The 24,795-nt window shown below is 47.0% G+C and overlaps 1 protein-coding gene across 1 annotated transcript in view; it reads right to left on the bottom strand.

Moving 5' to 3' along the window:
* LGMN (legumain) overlaps window positions 1-24,795 on the bottom strand; it is a 45,908-nt gene that overhangs the window by 12,805 nt on the left and 8,308 nt on the right. Inside the window, exons 2-5 of the mRNA XM_033191531.1 lie at window positions 18,755-18,921; window positions 2,872-2,969; window positions 1,510-1,591; window positions 231-316 (exon numbers count right to left, since the gene is read on the bottom strand). Coding sequence (XP_033047422.1) covers window positions 231-316; window positions 1,510-1,591; window positions 2,872-2,969; window positions 18,755-18,892 — 404 coding nt within the window. The 5' untranslated portion in view covers window positions 18,893-18,921. The remainder of the gene's footprint in view (window positions 1-230; window positions 317-1,509; window positions 1,592-2,871; window positions 2,970-18,754; window positions 18,922-24,795) is intronic.

The raw sequence follows: 24,795 nt of genomic DNA, 5'->3' as shown, positions 1-24,795 counted from the left end.
TTAATCATGAGGGGCCCTGGATCACAAGGTAAATTTAGTGCAGAAATGGGCTGCCAAGAGAAGCCATGAAACAACAGCCCTAAGCACCTGTCCCAAATCAGAACAAAACTCTCCACTCTGTAATTTCTCACAGGTAAACAGGCTAGAATCACAGAACAACATCTGTTCAATTCTCTATACTGGGGTCCCAGGCCATTGAGAGAAGTGTAGTATCTGTAAACAGACATTACCTCTTCAGGACTTTCCCGGATCCGACGCCCTTCACTGCTTCTGCATCACCTCTCAACACAGCAAGGAAATTTTGTGGGGTAACATCCTACAAAGAATTAGGAGGCACAATCAGATGCAGCTGTCACTCCAACCCAGAGAGTTGGCTGAGTCTGCAGCCAACCCACGCCACCAGCCTGCACATTCCAAGGCTCATGGCTTAAGAGCAAACCCTTTTGGCCAAGTGTGGTGGCTTATGCCTGTAATCCTAGCACTTTAGGAGGCCGAGGCGGGCGGACCACTTGAGGTCAGGAGTTCAAGGCTAGCCTGGCCAACACAGTGAAACCCCACCTCTACTGAAAGTAGAAAAATTAGCCAGGCATCATGGCACCCGCCTATAATCCCAGCTACTATGGAGTCTGAGGCAGGAAAATCACTTGAACCAGGGAAGCAGAGGTTGCAGTGAGCTAAGATTGTGCCACTATACTCCAGCCTGGGCGACAGTGCAAGACTCCATCTCAAACAACCAACCACTATACAGAAACAATTTCATTAAATAGGATCATCTTTTTTACTTGTATGATATGTTAAATTTAATTGTATTTGACTTTAAAAGAAAAATAAAATAAAATAAAATATGAAACTGAAAGAATTGTTAAACATCAGATAAAAGTTTCTTATCAAAAAGATAATTAATTCCTAAAAGATCCAACACTTAAAACAGACTATGAAAACCAGGAGAATGAAGGCATTACGGTGATCTTAAAAATGTGTCCATTGAGACAGTCTCAATCAACTAGGAGGAACAGAAAAGTTTCTGGAAGTAATATACTATTATATCTATAATACACTATGTAATATAATAAACCATATAATAATAATAAATGAAAAACTATCTCAGCAAAAATCCTGAGATACTTTGCACCAAGCCTGGTACGGAGAAAACTGATTTTTATAAAAGAGCACAGGTAATATATAATCAGATTAATGGTGATATCTCAAGAAAGGTTAATACGGAAGAAACTACACGGTCAGTATAAGCTGGTAACTATCAGTAGATAGTTAAAAGTATAAGCTGGTAACTATCAGTAGATTGCAACTTATTCTAAACATTTTCTTTTCCTCTGCTTTCTTTCAAAACTCTCATAATTTACTCCTCAGGCACAAATCCTAATACAAATGTGAAACACTGACCAGAAGCCAGTCTAGGGAGGTTCTGATTCTAGAAACAGAAGAAAGAGGGGAAAATCATCACTAAAATGAAAACTAAACCTGCTGGCTCCACCCCCAGCAGCCACTCACCTCTCCGGTGTAGTCCTTTGGGACTCCCCGATAGACATCCGTGCCATTGGGCCTGTTGATCACAATTCCTGGAGTGGGATTACTGAAAATTAAAGGACACAATTGAAACAAAATGTGGCATGCCTCCGAAATCTCTCTCTTCAAACACACGCATGTTATGTGAAAAAATAGGAAACATCTATGTTTGTCAAAGATGCAACTTATGGCCTGCACGGTGGTCAACATGTAAGTGGTTTTAGCAGCTTGGGGATCTCAGCAGTCCCACAGCTCAAGAGCTCTTGGCAGAGGCAGTGAGGAGCTGAGCTTGAAAAGCCTCAGGCAGGGACCAAAAGCCTAGGTGCTGCCGGCTGCCTGCTGGAAACCAGAGAGCATCAAGAGGGCAAGGCCTCATCAAAAGCTCTCTCAGAGCGAAACTACTTTCAGAAAGAGACAGGACAGAGAACAAGACTTTAATACAAGAGCTTAGGCATTAAAGCCTCAGAATGGGTGATGGATGAGCTGAGAATGTGACCAAAGTAAGGGTAGCGCCCTTCACTGCAGCTGCAGCAGGGTGACCACGGAGCTAGGAGGTTAGAACTCGCTGAGTTTATGCCCATACTTGCTGCCTCTGATCTCTGCAAGAAATCAGATAAGCGGGCATAAGGGAACTATTTGTGAAGTTAAACTCAGCAAGTAATAAAATAAGTATAGAAAGAAGGTAGTAGGAAGATCTAACCTATTAACAAAAGCATTCTACGTGCAGGTCCCCTGTGCTGCAGCCTGCTTGGAGCTTAGGAGCAAGCACCGTAGAACCCAACAAGTCCTCCAAGGTGAGGAGGAACTCAGCTTTTAAACCCTTTCAAAGCACCCAGCAGGTCTTTGCCACTCCCAGGGCACACCCAAGTTACGGTCAAAGCTCAACATGAGGGTCAGGCGTGGTGGCTCACATCTGTAATCCCAGCATTTTGGGAGGCCAAGGAAGCCAGATCACTTGAGGTCAGAAGTTCAAGACCCACCTGGCCAACATGGTGAAATCCTCTCTCTACTAAAACATACAAAAATTGGCTGGGCATGGCGGTGCACACCTGCAGTCCCAGCTTCTTGGGAGGCTGAGGTGGGAGGATCACTTGAACCCAGCAGGTGGAGGGTACAGTGAGCTGAGATCGCACCACTGCACTCCAGCCTGGGCGACAGAGCAAGACTGTCTCAAAAAAAACAAAAAAAAACCCAAAGTTCAACATGAGGTATCCCTGTGGTCTTTTGTCTGGGAGTCTGTTATATATTCTAACATTAGGCCCACTAGGATTCCTGTGAGTCTATGTGACCTTTTTTTAAATACCCTGAAGTCCTTCACCATCAAGTTCCAAGCATTCCCCCACTTACTCTTCAGAGTAAGCAATGTCATCATACATCATCACAACAATCTGCTCGTCGGGAATCCCATTCCGGTGAATGATCTGGTAGGCATGGCACGCATCTGCCTGGGAGAAATGATTTGGTTAAGTTTTAGATTTTGCCCAGGAGGCTAGTTTTGGAGTTCGAAGGAGTGATGTGTTCTGTCTCCCAGAAGACTTACCGTGAATCATCCCCTATCGGTCAGGCATTTAAGTTACTATTTTCAAACACATATATTGATATTTTTTATCTCACTTTAAAAAGATCCCCCATCCATCCAAAGTATTATTCAGCAGGAAACTAGTGCACACATGGGCTACGTACACATGCACATGTGAGCACACGTGCACACACACACCCCACCACCGCCACCACCATCACCAACACCACCACCACCACCAGCACCACCGGCACCACCACCACCACCACCACCGCCACCATCACCAACACCACCACCAGCACCACCATCACCACCATCACCATCACCAACACCACCACCACCACTGGCACCACCACCACCACCATCACCATCACCATCACCACCACCGCCACCACCATCACCATCACCATCACCACCACCACCACCATCACCATCACCACCACCACCACCATCACCACCACCACCACCGCCACCACCAATGCTGCCACCACCACCACCACCACCATCACCACCACCACCATCACCATCACCACCATCACCACCACCACCACCACCATCACCATCACCACCACCACCATCACCATCACCACCACCACCACCGCCACCACCAATGCTGCCACCACTAATACCACCACCACCACCACCATCACCATCACCACCATCACCATCACCACCACCACCATCACCACCACCACCCCACACCATCACCACCACCACCCCACACCATCACCACCACCACCACCGCCACCACCAATGCTGCCACCACTATACCACCACCACCACCACCACCCATCACCACCACCCCATCACCACCACCACCACCACCATCACCACCACCACCACACCATCACCACCACCACCCATCACCACCACCACCATCACCATCACCACCACCACCACCCCCACCACCACACCACCACCACCACCACCAATGCTGCCACCACCACCAACCACCACCACCACCACCACCATCACCACCACCACCATCCACCATCACCACCACCACACCACCATCACCACCACCACCACCACCACCACCACCACCACCACCACCACCACCACCACCACCACCACCACCACCACCACCACCCCACCACCACCACCATCACCATCACCACCACCATCACCATCACCATCACCAACCACCACCACCACCACCACCATCACCATCCCACCACCACCACCACCACCACCACCACCATCACCATCACCACACCACCATCACCACCATCACCACCACACCACCACCACACCACCACCACCACCACCATCACCACCATCACCATCACCACCACCACCACCACCACCACCACCACACCATCACCACCACCACCACCACCACCACCACCACCACCACCACCACCACCACCACCCATCACCACCACCACCACCACCACCATCACCACCACCACCACCACCACCACCACCATCACCACCATCACCACCACCACCATCACCATCACCACCATCACCACCATCACCACACCACCACCACCACCACCATCACCACACCATCACCATCACCACCACCACCATCACCACCACCATCACCACCACCACCCCACACCATCACCATCACCCACCACCACCACCACCACCACCATCACCACCACCATCACCACCACCATCACCACCACCACCATCACCATCACACCATCACCACCACCGCCACCACCATCACCAACACCACCACCACCACCAGCACCACCGGCACCACCACCACCACCACCACCGCCACCATCACCAACACCACCACCAGCACCACCATCACCACCATCACCATCACCAACACCACCACCACCACTGGCACCACCACCATCACCATCACCATCACCACCGGCACCACCACCACCACCATCACCATCACCATCACCACCACCATCACCACCACCACCACCGCCACCACCAATGCTGCCACCACTAATACCACCACCACCACCACCATCGCCACTGCCACCAACACCACCACCACTGCCACCACCACCACCACCACCACTATCACTGCCACCACCACCAACACCACCATCACCACTACCACCGCCACCAATGCCGCCACCACCACCACCACCAACACCACTATCACCATCACCACCGCCACCACTGCCACCACCACCACTATCACTGCCACCACTACCACTACCACTGCCACCATCACCACTGCCACCACCACCTCCGCCACCACTGCCACCACCACCACTACTGCCACCACATCTGTAGGTAAGAAGGACCTCTGCAAGTCCTAAGTAACTTGTTTTTATTTTTCAGACTATACAACAGTCTCTGGAAAGCATGGATTTTAGTCTCAGAAACTGAATGACTCAGAATGATCAACAGAGCTAGTTCTATTTCCCACAGGATTCTTCTGATTCAAGTACTTTGTGTGCCAAAGTCACTGTTTAGAGAACTGATTGAACACTCAAAAGTCCAACTCAGGAATTGAGAAATTGCTCTTAAGTTTTAAAAAACAACAAGAATACAAAGGAAGACAATATTAGGAATATGAGAAAAATGTTCCTAATGCAACTCCCTGTCCACGCAAGGGTGAAGACAGACTTGCATCCTTATCTCAGGTGACACATACTACCACTTCGTGCCTTGGAAATCATCAGAAGACAGAAAGGAAAAATGTTGCCTGTCTGCTTACATTTAATGCTGTCATTCCTAGAACAAAGACGTAAGTAAGCATAAGGAGAGGCGTGTGCCCAGCAATTTGCCTCCCCAAGGAAGACAGCCTGAGAGACTGGATGTACACACAGCACACTCGAAACAACACTGAGCATAGCCATAAAACTAAAGCTCATCGAACATTCAGACTGGCACTTTGCCTGTGGCTGTCCCAACCAAATGGACTTATTTCATGACAAAGATGGGTGCTTGGTATACAGTTTTTGAAGGCTGAATGGATGAGTCTAGGACCTGGCACTCAAGAACAACTAGATGAATGGATGACTGAATAAATAGGAAACTAATACATTTTATTGACTTACTTCTATTTGTCCAGCACTGTGCTAAGACTTTGTAGGCATTATCGCATTTAATTCTCATAGCAACCCTCTGTGATAAAGGTAATGATCCCCATTTTATTATGGATAAGGAAAAAGCAGCCTCTGGAGGTGAGGTGACCTGCCCAAGTCACACAGTGCTCAAGTGAAAGATCCCAGGTGTTCTGGCCAGGCACAATGGCTCAACGCCTGTAATCCCAGCACTTTGGGAGGCTGAGGCGGGCAGATCACCTGAGGTCTAGAGTTTGAGACCAGACTGACCAACATGGTGAAACCTCATCTCTACTAAAAATACAGAATTAGCTGGGCGTGGTGACACATGCCTTAATCCTAGCTACTCGGGAGGCTGAGGCAGGAGAACCGCCCGAACCCGGGAGACGGAGGTTGCAGTGAGCCAAGATCGCACCATTGCACTCCAGCCTGGGCAACAAAAGTGAAACTCAGTATCAAAAAAAAAAGAAAGATCCCCATGTGCCCAGAACTTGATCCTGCTTCATACAGGGACAAGAGAGAAATCATTAAAATTATAGAGGCCCACAGCAAACACAGATCATTTTAAAATAGTCACTAAATATTATATACACCCACACGCACACAGATTGTTAGATATTTAAGTCCCCATTTCTGTGGATTAGTGACCTTCAAACACTAATTGTGGTAGGCAGAATAACAGCTCCCAAGGCTGTCCACATCCTAATCCCAGGAGCCTGTGACTACGTTACATCACAGAGCAAAAGGTTATTAAGATAGCAGATGGATTTCAGGTTGCCAATCAGCTGGTCTTAAAATAGGGAGGTTGTCCCGGATTATTCTAGTGCCCCAATGTCATTTTTGTTTATTTTTTTGTTTTCGTTTTTTTTGAGACAGGGTCTTACTGTCTCCCAGGCGGGAGTGCACAGGTGCAATCTCAGCTCACTGCAGCCTCCACCTCCTGGGCCTCCCACCTCAGCCTCCCAGGTAGCTGAGACTACAGGCATATACCACTGCACCTGGCTAATTTCTAAAATGTTTTGTAGAGACAGGGTCTGGCTACGTTGCTTTGGCTGGTCTTGAACTCCTGGGCTCAAGCGATCCTCCTGCCTTGGATAGAGAGTGCTAGGATTACAGGTGCGAGTCACTGTGCCCAGCCTTCAGTGGGCCTAATGTAATCACAAAGGCTTTTGTATGTGGAGACAGAGGCAGGAGTCAGTGTCCGAGTAATGCAGTGTAAGAAAGATTCAACTGACCCTTGTTGGCACTGAGGATGGAAGAAGGGGCCAGAGGCCAACAACTGCAGGCAGTGTCTAAAAGCTGGAAAAGACAAGAAAGTGGAGCCTCCACTAGAGTCACCAAGGAACACAGCCCAGGCAACACTGTGATTTAACCCAGTGGCAGCCGTTTCACATTTCTTACCTCCAGAACTGTAAGATAATAAATTTGTGTTGTTTCAAACCATGAAGTCTGTGGCAATCTGTTTAAGCAGTGACAGTAAACTAGTACAGCTATGGTGGAAGTAGAGTGTAACTGGCACTCCACTCTCTCTGGAAGACATCTTGACATTATCAATGAGGTTCAACCACACACCCTCCAACCCAGCAATTCTACTCCTAGCCATATAGCCTAGCAAAACTCTATCTCCCACGGATAACCAGAAAATGTTCAGAGCATCAGTTTAACAGCAAAAGCCAAGAAATAACTCCAATGACTGAGAGCTGGAAAAATACATTGTCATAGGTTCACATAAATGGAATACCTGAAAATGAACGGACTACAACCCACTACTCAGATGATGGGTACCCAAGAAGCACAAACCCCACCACTACGCAATATATCCATGGAGCCCCTGCATCTATAAAAACTTTAAAAAATACGCAAATAAGTACAACCCAGTTTTCAAAATAGACAACTCTTGGGAACATAATGAAAAAAAGAACAAGTCACAGAAAGAACAAGTCATGGATTACATTTATATAAAGGTCAAAACAGGCTAATGTAAACATTATGCTGTTTACAGTTAAACAGACATACAGCAAAACTATAAAGCAAAGGAATGAATGACAAAAAATTGAGGAGCTTGGTCTCTGAAGGGAAGGAAGGGGGAGTCCATCAGACAGGGGACAAGGTACTAGTACAATTCTATTTTTTTTTAGCAAGGTGCAAGGTACACAGGTATTCATTTTATTATTCTTTAAGTTGTACACATGTTATACAGACATTATTTGCCTGCTTTAAATTTAGTTTTAAAAAATCAAATCAGGCTGGGTGCAGTGGCTCACACCCGTAATTCTAGCACTTTGTGAGGCCAAGGATCCCAGCACTTTGGGATCACTTGAGGTCAGGAGTTTGAGACCAGCCTGGCCAATATGGTAAAACCCCGCCTCTACTAAAAATACAAAGAAATTAGCCAGGCGTGGTGGCGCACGCCTGTAATCCCAGCTACTTAGGAGGCTGAGGCAGGAGAAATCACTTGAACCCAGGAGGCAGAGGTTGCAGTGAGCCAAGATTACACCACTGCACTCCAGCCTGGGCAACAGAGCAAGACTCTGTCTCAAAAAACAAAAAACAAAAAAAAAAAACCTTGATAAATTGGCTCAGCAAAATTAAAACCTTCAGTGCTTCCAAAGACATTATTAAGAAAATAAAAAGAAGCAACAGACTACGAGAAAATATTTGCAAAATATATATCTGACAAAGGGCTTACACTGAAACTCCCAAAGAACTCCTGTACCACAGAGCCAAAAACGGGCAAAAGATTTCAATAAACATTTCACCTAAGAAGATATACAAATGGTTAGTCAGCAAATGAAAAGATGTCCAACATCACCCGTTATTAGGAAATGCAAATTAAAACCACACTGAGCTACCACTTCGCAGACAGACAATAACAAGCGTTGTCGAGAACTGAGGAACCAAGAGCATCCATACATACACTGCTATGGGAATGTAACGTGGAGCCGTGATTATGGAAACGAGCTTTACAGTTTCTCAAAGCGTCAAACATAAATTTACCATGTGACCCAACAATTCCAACTCTTATTTTTTTTGAGACGGGGTCTTGCTCTGTCGCCCAGGCTGGAGTGCAGTGGTGTGATCTTAGCTCACTGCAACCTCCGCCTCCTGGGTGCAAGCGATTCTACTGCCTCAGCCTCCTGAGTAGCTGGGATTACAGGTGTTTACCACCACACCCAGCTAATTTTTATATTTTTAGTAGAGATGGGGTTTCACCATGTTGGTCAGGCTGGTCTCAAACTCCTGACCTCGTGACCCACCCGCCTTGGCCTCCCAAAGTGCTAGGATTACAGGTGTGAGCCACCACGCCCGGCCTGCAATTCCAACTCTTAAGTACCTACTCAAGAGAAACAAAAAAATGTATTCACACAAAGATTTGCACGCAAATGTTCTTGGCAGCATTGTTCATAATAACCAAAAATTGGAAACAACCCAAATGTCCATCAACTGGTAAATGGGCAGGCAAAACGTGGTCTATCCATACAATGGAATGCTATTTGCGAATAAAAGGGAGTGGAGCACTGATGCATGCTACAACGTGAACAAACTTCAAAAACATGAGACTAGGAGAAGCCAGACACAAAAGATCATACACTGTTTAGCTCCATTGATAGGAAATGTTCAGAATAAACAAATCTATACAGCTAGAAAGTAGATGATTAGTAGTTGCCTGGGGCTAGAAGTGGGAAGTGCAAATATGTCCAAAGGATTTTTTTTTTTTGAGTCAGTCTTGCTCTGTTGCCCAGGCTGGAGTGCAGTGGTGTGATCATGGCTCACTGCGGCCTCTGCCTCCAGGGTTCAAGCGATTCTTGAACCTCAGCCTCCCAAGTAGCTGGGATTACAGGCGTGTGCCACCACGCCCAGCTAATTTTTGTATTTTTAGTAAAAATTGGGTTTCACCATGTTGGCCAGGCTGGTCTCGAACTCCTGGCCTCAAATGATCCATCTGCCTTGGCCTCCCAAAGTGCTGGGATTATAGGTGTGAGCCACCGCCCAGCCTGCCCAAAGGATCATACTGGGATGATGGAAATATCAAACTGACTTATAGTGATGTTTGCACAACTTGGTAAATTTACTAAAAAATCACTGAGTTACATAAATTAAACTCAGTGGGTGAATTAAGATGATATGTCTTAAACTCAGCCTCAATAGCCTCAATAAAGTTATATATTTTCTGCAGGAGCAGGTTCAGAGTGCCTTGTGTTGTTGCTCCTGCACTGTTTGGGACCCCCAGCACTCCTGAGAGGTAGGTGCTTTCATCCCCATCTTACAGACGGGGACAAGCTCAGGAAGGGCCATGGCTGACCCCAACGGTGCCTCGTGCCCCATCTTCCACACTCATTGCTGCCTCATCAGGCCATGACTCTCTTCTGAGCCTTGGGCGCACTTGGTTGCCTCTACCTTTGTTAACTCAGCAGGGTTCTTCAATTAAGTCAAATATTTACTAGCACTCAAAAGAGATACAAGTGGGGTTCAACTCAAACAATGTGAAAATGGCATTACTACTTGTATTACTTCCCCTAAACCCATGTGACCTATACTGTATTTTCCCCGCTTAAGCCCAGAAAAGTCATAAAAGGTCATATTCGAGAGGTGGGCATTGAGCAAGACTTCTAAGGAGCACAGAGCCCTCCGGAATGACGAACAGAGATTGTGTCTTGGCTGGTTTCATAACTTGTGCTGGGAATTCCGCTGGTCTTCCTAATGCCTCCCGTGATTTGCCGAGAGGATCACTGTCCCCACCCTGCTTGCACTGCCTCCAGTTTGGCCAGCTGTCAGCTAAACAAAGACAAGTCAAACAAGGTCTAAATACATTGGCAAGCCGCGTGTCACAGTTGCTGTAAAGGATCCGCTCTCCAGCCAGCTCTGCTCACCTGTCAAGTGTACATATATGATCACTTCCTGACACACAGCTGAGCAGTGCTGAGGTGAGGCACCAGGCTGGGGTTTTGCAAGGTGCCTTGCTGACCCCACTGCCAACCCCACAGAAAGAATCTGACAATGTAGTTTGTTCAAACTTATACAGCACATAACCGGAGGGAAGGAATGACACCTGAGGTCTGAACAAATCCAGAGCCACATTCTTTCCAAGGTCCTGTACTGCCTCTGGCATTTACAAGGATGGCCCTGCTGCACGAATGGGCCCATGCCCACATCCCACACGCTAGGCATTCCCCTGCACAATCCCCTCCATCCTCCTTCCTAATCCCTTCCCACCATGTCCTCTTTAAAAGCAGATTTCAGGCCAGACACAGTGGCCTGTAATCTGAGCACTTTGGGAGGCCGAGGAAAGAGGATCACTTGAGCCCAGGAGTTCGAGACCAGCCTGGGAAACATAGCAAGACTTCATCTCTACAAAAAAAAATATTTTTAACTAGTTAGGCATGGTGGCGCACCTGTGGTCCCAGCTACTTAGGAGGATCCCTGGAGCCCAGGAGTTCGAGGCTGCAATGAGCTATGATAACACCACTGAGCTCCAGCCTAAGTGACAGAATAAGACCCTGTTGGTGAAAAAATAAAAATAAAAGCGGATTTCTTCTTTTGTTTTTATTTTTTTGGAGACAGAGTCTCGTTCTGTCATCCAGGCTGGAGTGCAGTGGCACGAATTCGGCTCACTGCAACTTCCGCCTACCAGGTTCAAGCAATTCTCCTGCCTCAGCCTCCCGAGTAGCTGGGATTACAGGTGCCTGCCACCATGCCTGGCTAATTTTTGTATTTTGGTAGAGACAGGGTTTCACCATGTTGGCCAGGCTGGTCTCAAACTCCTGACCTCAGGTGATCCACCTGGTCAGTCTCCCAAAGTGATGAAATTACAGACATGAGCCACCACGCCCTGCCGCGGATTTCTTTTTTTAAACATAAAAGTGATACTGTGCAACAACATGGATTAACCTCCAAACACCATAAGTTGTTAGCCTGTCTGGCCAGGCGCGGTGGCTCACACTTGTAATCCCAGCACTTTGGGAGGCTGAGGCAGGTGGATCACCTGAGGTCAGGAGTTCAAGACCAGTCTGGCCAACATGGTGAAACCCTGTCTCTACTAAAAACATAAAAGTTAGCCGGGTGTGGTGGCAGGTGCTTGTAATCCCAGCTATTCGGGAGGCTGAGGCAGGAGAATCGCTTGAACCCAGGAGGCGGAGACTGCAGTGAGCCTGAGATCACGCCATTGCACTCTAGACTGAGCAACAAGAGCAAGGCTCCATTTCAAAAAAAAAAAAAATTTAAATAAATAAACAAATAGCTTGTCAGAAGAACAGACTGTGAGTCACCACCACCTCCTTCCTGCACTCCCTGGCCACTCCCTTTCACCCCCATCGCTGCAGTCTGCCCAGTCTACCTTTGGCCCCGCCAGCCTCGATTTTTGCCCCTTGGCCCACAAAACCTCAAATATTTACTATCTGGCCCGTTATAGAAAAAAGTTTGGAGGCTCCAGTCTTGAGCCAGATAGCCATGGTGAGGTTCTGAATGTGTGGGGGTGGGGAAGGGGCTTGCCAGGAGCACACAGAGTGAGGAGCTCCCTGCTCCTGTCATTGGTGACATGGCACCTGTCCAACCCTTTATCTAGTTCTGAGTGGAGAGGTTCTCTCAAAGGGAAAGAAAGGAGGAGCTCATGCCTGGGCCTTCTCCTCCTAACACGCCTCACCATGCCCTCACCCTGCCTTGCTGGTCTCCTTCTCCCTCGCTCTCTCCTCCCCATCTACCTGGCCCATGCGCTGTCCTTGCATGCCCTGTGGCCACCTTCCTTTCCACCAGGGCCCTGGCTTTGCTCAGATGACCTACCCAGCTCCAAGTGGTCAGGAGCTTCCCTGAGTGTGAACTGGAAATCCATTTCCCCTCCCCAGGGACTGACTGACTTGAACATGAGCATGTGATGCAATTCTGGCCAGGCAGACATGGGACAAAGTCCACCCATGGCCCCAGGAAAAGATGTGCATTCTGATAAAGAGCAAGCCAAACAGACAAGACACACAGATGGCCTCTTTTTGTTCTTTGAGAGTTTGTTTGGATGTGACACCTGGAGCTGCTGCAGCCATTTCGTGACTATGAGGGGAGTGTATTTGAGGACAGTTCGTCACAACCATGATGACAGAGTAGAAAGATGAAAAGGGGCCAGGCACAGTGGCTCACACCTGTAATCCCAGCACTTTGGGAGGCCGAGGTGGGTGGATCGCTTGAGGCCAGGAGTTCAAGACCAGCCTGGGCAACACGGCAAAACCCCATCTCTACTAAAAATACAAAAATTAGCCAGGCATGGTGGCAGGAGCCTGTAATCCCAGCTACTCAGGAGGCTGACGCAGCGGAATCGCTTGAACTCAGGAGGTGGATGTTGCAATGAGCCGGGATCACACCACCGCACTCCAGCCTGAGTGATAGAACAAGACTCTGCCTCAAAAAAGGAAGGAAGGAAGGAAGGAAGGAAGGAAGGAAGGAAGGAAGGAAGGAAGGAGGAAGGAAGGAAGGAGGGAGGGAGGGAGGGAGGGAGGGAGGGAGGGAGGGAGGGAGGGAGGGAGGGAAGAAAGAAAATAAATGGACCTGGGTTTGAGATAATGAGGCTAAACTGCTTAATTAGCCAACCCTGGAGTCTCCACACGCCTGATTCAAACCACCAGGGAGGGCTCTGGTACAGGCACTTGAAGGCACCTGATGTGCCGGCCACGCCCCTCACTGTGATTTTATATTCCCATTGCCAGCTGATGCTCTTCCCTCCACGAGGAAAGAGCCTCTGTGGAAATCCCATCACCCTTCAAACCCATGTCAAGCCTCTCCTCCAAGAAGCTGCATTCCCATCCCTCTCCTGACGGACCTCATCTACTTCTGGACCCAAATCCAGCAACTGGAGCTCTGTAGAAACTGCTCGTTCTCAGCCTCGAGTTCAGGTATTTGGCACCTACCCTAAAAGGCTGGGGGCTCCTGACCAGAGGGCCCTGACTCCCCATTCCACAATCCTCCCCTAAGCTCCTTGCAAACCATGGGCCTCAAATGAAAAACATTAAACTCTATGGACCAATACGTCAAGTCTGTTTGAATGCTCAGAAAAATTCTGCTGTGCTTGCCATGTCCAGAATGCAATGCCAGCAACACACTCTGAGTAGCAGTTGTGATTGCTTAAAGACAAGGATGCATTCCGAGAGATGCTTCACAAGGTGATTTCTGTCATTTTGTGAACATCATAGAGTGTATTTACACAACCCTAGATGGTCTAGCCCAGCAGTCCACAACCTTTTCGGCACCAGGGACTGGTTTCGTGGAAGACAATTTTTGCACACACAGGGGTGAGGGGCAATGGCTTCAGGATGAAACTGTTCCACCTTAGATCATTAGGCATTAGATTCTCACAACGAGTACGCAACCTAGATTCCTCATATACGCAGTTCACAATAGGCTTCACGCTCCTATTCGAATCTAATGGCTTCGATGACCTGACAGGAGGTGGAGCTGGGGTGGTAACATTTGCTATAATGCTCAGGTGGTAATACTAGGCTATCAACCTGTACAGCATGTTACTGTCATGAATACTGCAGACAAATGGAACACAATGGCAAGTATTTGTGTATCTAAACATAGGAAAAGTACAGTAAAAATACACCACTATACTTTATGGGACCACTGTCGTGTATGCCGTCCGTCACTGAACGAACTTGTGATACGGCGCATGACTAATTACAAATGACCTGCTTCCTTTGGCTGTGTAAGTTTTCTATAATAAACCTTAATGTGTTAAATTATTAATACAAAAAAGGAAACTATTTTAAAATAAAAGATAAAGTAATGCCAAGATACCCATGCCACATGACTAGAGTAGTGATTATGAGCATGGGCTGTGGAGCACGGACTGCCTGGGTTCAAATCTCAGCTCCATCCCTTACCAGCTGTGTGACCTTAGGTAAGTTACCCAGCCTTTCTGTGCCTTAGCCCCACCCCCCATCTTACAATGGAGAGCTAATAGGACCTATCCTCTTGGGTTTTCTGAGGATTGAGAGAACACATGCCAAGGGCTTGGAACTGAGCCCTGCACACAAGAAGCGCTTAGTCACGGGCAGCCTTCTTCCACCAGAATGTCAGCACTACAGAGCCGGTGGGGTGACTTGCATCGCCAGCACCCTGAATAGCACCTGACTCACACGTGCTCAGCAGGAATGAGCTAGGTACCATTTCCAGTCAGTTCTGCTCCTGGGCCACTTCCATCTGCTCAGCTTTTCTCTTTTTTTGGCTCGTTCTGGGATTGTGCCACATTTCCCAGGTGCCTGCGCCCCTCTGCCCATCCTGGCCCATCTTGCCGGCCCCTCTCCCAGGTCTGCTTCTGTCCCCACTCCATCCCAGGCCGGCCACACTCTCACACCTCTCTGGAACTCATGCTTGGCTGCTCCCTTCTCCCCATTATCCATGCAATCCCCCCAACACCCCACCTCACTCTTTCAGCTCTTCCTGATCACTCCAGACTCCGCTCTGATTCCACGACTTCCAAAGGGGTCCTCCTTACTCACCCCATGCTCAGGACACTGGATGCAGAATGTCCTGCCAACATCACCTCAGACTACGCCCCCACTCCCTTAAACACTGAATCCCAGCCCAAAATGGAAAACTGAGAAATCCCATTTGGTCGAGACAAAACAAGGTTTAATTAACAAGCATAACGCATAGAAAGCACTTAGCAATGGTTTATTTGTGCCTGGTCTGCCACTCTTCCCTAAACAAGAGACTTGTCAATGAATGTTGTATTAATCCAAGGAAAATGTAAACCTCTATGAAAATGTAGGTTTAAAATCTGCCTAGGTTCTATGGAGACCATTCTTTCGAATACTCTTTTAATGATAAGCCTCCAAAGTCAAGAAGGCAAATGGCAGCTGGCTGAGGGCAGAAGCAGCCCCTTGGGGAGGCGGGCTGAGGCAGGGGTGAATCAGCACAAGTCTCACCTCCACCGGCTGTAAAGCCATCACCCTCTCTTACTCGCAGATGAATATTTCAGTTTGGGCCACTTATTTGGCCTGGCTTCCCTTCGCTCTATTTTGATATTTAGTATTTACTCAGGGAAACTAGCAACCCTAAAAAAACAAAAAGGTTTCTGGGAGCAAAGGGTAATTGGATAACCTCTACTCAATAATGTTTAATAATACATTTTCTTAAAAGCTGGTTGTATAAAAATCAGGGTGGGTGATGAGTAATCATGTTAACTCTCTGCCATCTGTATTTAACAGCTAATCTTTCCAACTTGAGGTTAGAGAGGGGAAAGAAAACAAGGCTGAACAGCTGTGTGTGCAGGCTACTCCTCTTTACATGGCTCAGGTCTGTGGTTAAGTATTAAAAGGAGAAGGGATCATTTTGCCATGACAACAACTTTTTAATCAAGCCAAATTTCCTATTTGGCTAACATACAAAAACGATTCGAGAAATGAGTTATTCATTCATTCAGTGACTGTAAATACAGACTGGATTTCAATGACTTAGTACAAAATCAAAGAATGTATGATATCTCATTATCTTTTTTCTTTTTTTAAACAAGGTCTCAAGCTGCAGTGCTGTGGCTGTGCAGTGCTGTGGCTATGCACAGGTGTGATAATAGCTCATGGCAGCCTTCAACTCCTGGGCTCAAGCAATCCTCCCACTTCAGCCTCCAGAGTAGCTGGGACTATAAGCATGCTGGCTGGTATCTTATTATTAATTTTTTATATTGATTACATATTGAAATGATAATGGTTTGGAAATATTGGTTTAAAGAAGTTATTAAGACTGGGTGTGGTGGCTCACGCCTGTAATGCCAGTACTCTGGGAGGCCAAGGTGGGCAGATCACCTGAGGTCAGGAGTTCAAGATCAGCCTGGTCAATGTGGTGAAACCCCGTCTCTGCTAAAAATACAAAAATTAGCTGGATGTGGTGGTGGATGCCTGTAATACCAGCTACTCGGGAAGCTGAGGCAGGAGAATAGCTTGAACCAAGGAGGTGGAAGCTGCAGTGAGCCCATGTTGCGCCATTGCATTGCAGCCTGGGCAACAGAGCAAGACTCTCAAATTTAGAAAAAAAACAAAAGAAGTTATTAAAATTAATTTCACCTTCTAAATGTGGCTACTAGAAAATTTACCATGGCTCTCCTACCAGACAGGGCTGCTCTAGAGCCAGCTGGCCTGGGTTTGAAAACTGGCCCCACCACTTGTGAGCTGTACCGCATTGGGCAAACTGCTGACCTTGCCTATGCCTCAGTCCAATCATTCGTAGAGAGGGAGTAAGAACTAGACCAACGGCACATAACCCCACTGCAGGGCTTAAAGGACTTTGTGTAAAGTGTACTTAGAAGAGAGCTCAACCTATAGATACTGCAAGTCTAAGCATTTGTTTCGGAGACTGACAAGATTAAATGACTTTTTATAAAAAGTAACAGCTGTATTGAGATAGAGTTCATGCACCATAAAAGTCAGTCTTCTAAAACAGACAATTCAGTGGTTTCTAGTATGTTCACCAAGTTGTGTACTCATCACTGCTACTCCCAGAGCATTCTCATTCCTGCAAAGAGAGACCCCATGTCTGTCGGAAGTCACTCCCCAGTCTCTCCTTCACCCAGCCCTTGGCAACTACTAACCTACTTTCTATCTCTACAGATTTTTCCAAAGTTGGACTTCCGTTTAAATGGAATCATAACATATGTGGTCTTTGTGACTAGCTCCCCAGCACGTTTGTAAGGTTCACCCACGTTGAAGCACGTGTGAGTACTTCTTTCTTTCTTATGGTCAAATAATATCTTCTTAATGAATAGATACTGTGTTTCTCCATTCAGCCTTTGATGGACATCCGGGTTGTTTTCACCTTTTGGTTCTTATAAAAATTCTGCTATGAACAGTCATGTACATGTTTCTGTATAGACACGTTTTCATCTCTCTTAAGGACATGCTTAGGAGTGGAATTGCTGGGTCATATGTTCAACTTGATATTTAACTTTCTGAGGAATTGCCAGACTCTTTCCCAAAGTGGTTGTACCAGTTTACATCCCACAGGGGAGGCTGGACTTTTCATGGACACTCAGATGTGGATTCTTTTCTTTTTTCTCTCTACCTTCTGCTAGGCTGATGTGGGGAAATCCAGGGAAGATGGGGGAGGAGGGTGTGAAGAGAGAGCAGTAGGGCAAAGAGGCCTGGGGGTCCTTTCACCAGAGTTCTGGCCTCAGTCCTGTCTGGTCCCCACTTGCCATGTGACCTTGAGCAAGTCACCTCTACTCTCTAGGCCTCAGTTTCCTTATCTCTAAAATGAAGATGTTGAACTACATAGGTCTCAACCTGGGTGATCTGGCTCCCTGGGGAAACTGGGCAATGTCGGGAGACATTCTGGGTTATTACAGTGGAGCAGGCGATGCTGCCATCATCTAACGGGTGTCACGGACGCCGCTAAACCTCAAATGGCACAAGACAGCCCCCAACAACCAAAAACGACCTGGTCCCCAACTATCAACAGTGCCAAGGTTCAGAGACCTTGCATCGGACTAAGGTGGCCCTATGGAAACTTCTGAGGAACTGCCAAACTGTTTTCCAAAATGGCTACACCATCTTATAATCCTCCTAGCAACATATGAGGGTTCTGATTTCCCCACACCCTCTCCAACACACCTATGTTATAGTCAGCCTAACAGGTCCGTCAATGGTTTTTCAAGTCTTTTCTGTTTAATATTAACAATGTCTGGAATTGTTTTCAGAATGCCAGTGTCCTAAAAAAACAAAATAGTTAGTCATTTTCTTACCTGGTGCCTATAATTATACCAGCCATTTGAACCCGCCACGATCACTACCCAGTGCTTGCCTCCATCTTCAGGATCATCTATGGGAACAGCACCAATGCCCAGGGTTACACTGAGAAATACAGCTACTTTCCAAACCATTCTGCACCTTGGAGTTCAACTGCAGAAACCTGAGAAGGGAAACACACAGTCAAGTACAAAGCAACAAGAACAGATAAACACTGGCCGGGGGCGGTGGCTCACCCCTGTACTTCCAGCACTTTGGGAGGCAGAGGCAGGTGGATCATTTGAGGTCAGGAGTTCGAGACCAGCTTGGCCAACATGGCAAGACCCTGTCTCTACTAAAAATACAAAAATTAGCTGGGCGTGGTAGCACGTGCCTGTAATCCCAGCTACTTGGGAGGCTGAAGAAGGAGAATCACTTGAATCCAGGAGACGGAGACTGCAGTAAGCTAGACCATGCAACCATACTCCAGCCTGGGTGACAGAGTGAGACTCTGTCTCAAAAAAAAAAAAAAAACAGATAAACATTGTCAGCCCCTAAGAAAATATCATAGTAAATGGGTCAAAAAGATAAGGCCATTTAACCACCAGACAGAGTATGTTGAGGATAACAATGAAGATCAAAAGGGTTTCTATTTTTGCTCTATTGCTCCACCCTGTGAGTGGAGAAGGGGCTGTCCATACCTCCTGATCTTCACTACAAGCCCAAGTCATGCATATAAAACCAAAGAATATCCAGAAAGGACTCTGGGCACTTTTTAAAGTTTTTGACATAACTCAAAATACAGTTGATAAAATTCATCCACAACATTCACTATTGGAAAGAATATCTACCACATACTATGAAGTATTTGTAAGAAAAGAATATACATGTAAAATAAACTGTGCAGGCCGGGTGCAGTGGCTCACGCCTGTAATCCTAGCATTTTGGGAGGCCAGCGTATTACCTGAGGTCAGGAGTTCAAGACCAGACTGGTCAACATAGTAAAACTCTAGCTCTACTAAAAATACAAAATTAGCTGGGCATGGTGGCACACACTTGTAGTCTCAGCTACTAGGGTGGCTGAGGCAGGAGAATCGCCTGAACTCAGGAGGTGGAGGTTGTAGTGAGCCAGATCAGGCCTCTGCACTCCAGCCTAGGTGACATATGACAGAGTGAGACTCTGTCTCAAAACTAAAAATACAAATAAAAGTTTCATCAGAAAAAATAAATTTTAAAAATAAACTGCACAGAAAAATATGGAAGACAGACATAAAATTTTAACACTAGTTACTGCTGTGTAGTAGGCAGGATCAAGGGTGATTTTCTTCCTCATTTTTGTCTCCTTTTAGAAACAATAAAGTTTCTAAAAATTCAGTGCAGGTTTAATGAAAACATTGACGGGCAATTTAAGTTTATAATGTAAATTATCTGGATGAGCAAACATTAATTCGTGTTGTTTTTGCATCACACTTACAGAGCACCGACATACGCTCTGTACAACATACAGGGCAAACATTTTCATCCTTGTTTTACAGAAAGGAGAGGTTGAGGTCTGAGAGCAATGAGCTGCCTAATAGCCATGGACTGTCGTCGCTGGCCAGAGCTAGGACCATGCCTTCTGAACGGCTGGTCCGGCACTCTTTCTGTTGTATGGCTCTGCATCTCAAGACTTTATTATTACTGAGGCCAGGCGTGGTGGCTCACACCTGCAATCCCCGCACTTAGGAAAGCAGAGGCGGACGGACCACTTGAGGTCAGGAGTCCGAGACCAGCCTGGCCAACATGGCAAAACCTGTCTCTACTAAAAGTACGCAAATTAGCCAGGTGTGGTGGCAGGAGCCTGTAATCCCAGCTACTCAGGAGGCTGAGACAGGAGAATCACTTGAATCCGGGAGGTGAAGGTTGCAGTGAGCCAAGATCACAACACTACACTCCAGTCTGGGCAACAGAGCGAGACTCCATCTCAAAAAACAAACAAAAAAATACTTCATTATCATTAAAGTACATGCACTGTTTTATACCTCAATGCCAAAACCTTAAATACCTTGTTAAAGTACAAATGGAAAACAGCACCAAGCCTATGGCTCTGCGATAAGAAAAATACACAGTCACTGAGATGTGGGGACTCACAGCAGGAGATGTGTGAGGCTGACTTCTGTCCCAATGCCACAAGCAGGGCTGGTGGTGCTCATTCATTCATTCACTCACCACTCAGCCAGAGTCTCTGCAACACCTACTTTGCCAGACAAGGTGCTGGGTGCTGAAAACTCAATGGGGACAGAACAAAGCCTGTGTCTTCACGGAAGATGCACCCAGATGAAGGGTGATCCACTTCTAAGCTGAAGAAACCATCCTCAACGTTCTGAGTCGAGTCATCAAAGCGATGGATTTTCTCCACTAACTAAATAGGAAGCCCTGAGTCTCTTGAAAAGAGTCTTAGGCCAGTAATTCTCCCACTTGAATATGCACCTAGGTCACCTGGGGATCTAGGAGGCAGATTCTGATTCAGTAGGCCTGGGGCAGGGCCTGAGACTGCATTTCTCGTTTTTTTGTTTTTATTTTATTTTTTTATTTTTGAGAGTCTTGCTCTGTGGCTCAGGCTGGAGTACAGTGGTGCAATCTCGGTTCACTGCAACATCCGCCTCCCAAGTTCAAGCGATTCTCCTGCCTCAGCCTCCCGAGTAGCTGAGATTACAGGTGCCCACCACCATGCCCAGCTAATTTTTGTATTTTTAGTAGAGACAGGGTTTCACCATGTTGCCCAGGCTGGTCTCGAATGTCTGACTTTAGGTGATCCGCCCATCCCAGCCTCCCAAAGTGCCGGGATTATAGGCATGCATCACTGCGTGACCGCCCCCCTCCACCGCCGCCATGAGACTGCATTTCTAACAAGTCTCAGGTGACACTATGCTGCTAGCCTCAGATTACCTTTGATGTGGCAGAACTGCATGAAATCCCCCAGGCTCTGGTCCACCTGTCCTCAACCCAGCATCCTGGTCAACAGACTGCACTGCTCCATCCTCAAGCGCTATCTCCTAACAAGAACTTAATTATTAAGCTGAAAGCCTGAATTGGTGCTAAATTTAGGTTTCTTTAGCTCCACTGCAAGGCCCATGGATGGGCAACTGGTAACTACAGTAAGATGCCCCCAGATTTGTTTTCTTCGGTAGGGGCTAGTATGGCACATAACAGACAGGTCAGTGGAGTGCTGAGGACCCCCAGTGCTAGAACCACGGGGTCTGTTAAAGTGCACCTGAGGAGGCTCCCCACACGTCCACTCAACCTGACAAGGGCTCACTGTGGGGCTGTGCTTCCAGAAAGGGATCCTGATCCAGACCTCAACAGAGAGTTCCTGGACCTCATGCAAGAAAGAATTTGGGGCAAGTCCACAGAATAATGTGCAAGCAAGCTTATTCAGCAAGTGAAAGAATGAAAGAACAGGTTACTCTATAGACAGAACAGGGTGTTCCCAAAAGCAAGAGAAGGACCATGTCTACCTTAGGTGCAATGCTTGTTTAGACATAAGACAACAAAGCAAAACAAAGCCACAGGGAGATGTGCCTACTACAAGGGCTTGTGACAAAGGCTCGTTAATCTTTGTAGAACTGCTGTCTTTCACAAGAATCTATGCTATTATCTTTAAGGTGAAACTTATGGCCTGGTGCGGTGGCTCACACCTGTAATCCCAGCACTTTGGGAGGCCAAACAGGTGGATCACTTGAGGTCAGGAGTTCGAGACCGGCCTGGGCAACATGGTGAAACCCCGTCTCTACTAAAAATACAAAATTTAGCCGGGCGTGGTGGCACACGCCTATAATCCCAGCTACTCAGGAAGCTGAGGCACGAGAATCACTTGAACCCGGGAGGCAGAAGCTGCAGTGAGCCAAGATCGTGCCACTGCACTCCAGCATTGGCAACAGAGCAAGACCCTGTCTTAAATAAATAAATAGATAAATAAATAAATAAACAAATGAAATAAAGTGAACTTATTATTAAACTAAAAATGCTTTTGTTCTTAAGATACTGGGACATCAGGACCTTTCCTGGGTCTATTTGGTAAACATTAACCTGTTCCCTTAACCGTAAACATCCTGTGATTAAGAATGCCTAACCTCCTGGGACTGCAGCCCAGCAGGTCTCAGCCAAATTTTACCCAGCCCTTGTTCAACATGGAGTCACTCTGGTTCAAGCACCCCTGTCAACTCGAAGGTAAGGAATCAATACTAGATACAATTATACAAAGGTGTGAGGAAGCAGCAGTGAGGACAGGCGAGAGAGAGTCAAGGAGCAAAAATATCCATGTACCCCAAGCTCTTCGGTGACCCCACAAGAGAGGTGTGACAGTCACTACCCAAGATGTTCCAACCAATGGCTCTCACCTACTCGGAGCTCACCCAGCAGCCTCCCTGGAAAGCCTTCCCCTAGGGTAGGGGTAGACTAACTTTCTCTGCAAAGGACCAGAAAGTAAATATTTTTGGTTTTGCAGGCCAGGCCATCTCTCTCACAACTATTCAACTCTGCCACTGTATCTTGAAAGCAGCCAAGTCACCAAGTACTCGCATTTTTCTAAGAGATGGTTTAATTATTTTTGTCTCTCCTCTTCTTTTATCGTTCCTCTGGTTCCCCGCTTCCTATTTAGCCCTTGAGAAACACAAATATAGCCTTTTACCCGCCCTTCCTTCACCAGACACTCCCTACAGGGCAAGTTCATCTAACTCCTCAAGAGTTAACAGTTGATTTACAGACCAAAGCATGCCCAATACAGAACCCTCACCCACCAGGAGGTTGCCCACAAAGATGCCAGCAGTCACCAGCTCAACCAACAGACAGCACAGTAGATAAGACACCAAGCTAACACATGGACACCCCACCTTGCTTGCTTCCTCCCTGCCTTTTTTTTTTTTTTTTGAGGCGGAGTCTCGCTCTGTCGCCCAGACTGGAGTGCAGTGGCGCAATCTTGGCTCACTGCAAGCTCCGCCTCCCGGGTTCACGCCATTCTCCTGCCTCAGCCTCCCAAGTAGCTGGGACTACAGGCGCCCACCACCTCGCCCGGCTAGTTTTTTGTATTTTTAGTAGAGACGGGGTTTCACCATGCTAGCCAGGATGGTCTCGATCTCCTGACCTCGTGATCCGCCCGTCTCGGCCTCCCAAAGTGCTGGGATTACAGGCTTGAGCCACCGCGCCCGGCCCCTCCCTGCCTTTTTAATGTGCCCGCTTTCTGCTCCAAAAGCAAAGCAGTACATTTAAAGGTGGGATGCCTGTGCTTCTTCTCCTAAGCAACTTGGAAATAAATCACCTTCTTTGTACCAGATCTTGCTCTTGTTAATTGGTCTCTGGAATTGATGAATTACTAACCCATAAGCCGTTTACAGCCAGAGACAATATATAAACAAATGAACATGGTTATGTTCCAATAAAACTTTATCTATAAAATAGGTGGTTTATTTGGCCCATAGGTCATAGGTTGCTGACCTTGTCTGAGGGAGTGAGAATATGCCCCCAGACCACATGGCAGGCACAGCCTGGTTGTTACTGTCATCTTTCATCAGCAATAAATGGGTTCCCTAGTTTGCACACCTGTTTATTCTGAGTTTCGTCCATATGACATAGTCCCAAAGAGGCTCATTCCTCTGGGGGCAATGGTGTGTGACTTTTACTTCCTCATATTTAGGATAAAAAAATGAATAAATAAAATACCAGAAACAAATGGTTGACCTGACTGTGAACAACAGAACGGACACCACCTACTTATGCACCTAAATCAGCAAACACGCAGCAGGCACCAAAAAAGCACCACTTAGTTATTTTTACAAAATCGAGTTATTCTTCTAATCCACTAACAAGTTACTCCTCTGTGAGGAAAAGTGCCCTACTGATACAGAAAATGACGTTTTCATAGTCTACCTGGTGATGGTCCTGCTCCATCATTCTTTTTTCTTATAAACACAGTCGTGATTCCCCAACTACAATGCTATATTAAAAGTCTCACAGTATGTTGCTGAATAGAAAATGCTACCTTAAAAAACCACATACATGGCCGGGCACAGTGGCTCACGCC

The sequence above is a fragment of the Trachypithecus francoisi genome, unplaced genomic scaffold (genome assembly GCF_009764315.1).
Source record: "Trachypithecus francoisi isolate TF-2019V2 unplaced genomic scaffold, Tfra_2.0 Lachesis_group3, whole genome shotgun sequence".
NCBI lineage: Eukaryota > Metazoa > Chordata > Mammalia > Primates > Cercopithecidae > Trachypithecus > Trachypithecus francoisi.
The sequence above is the reverse complement of the archived record's forward strand: the minus strand, read 5'-3'. Positions and strand labels throughout refer to the sequence as shown.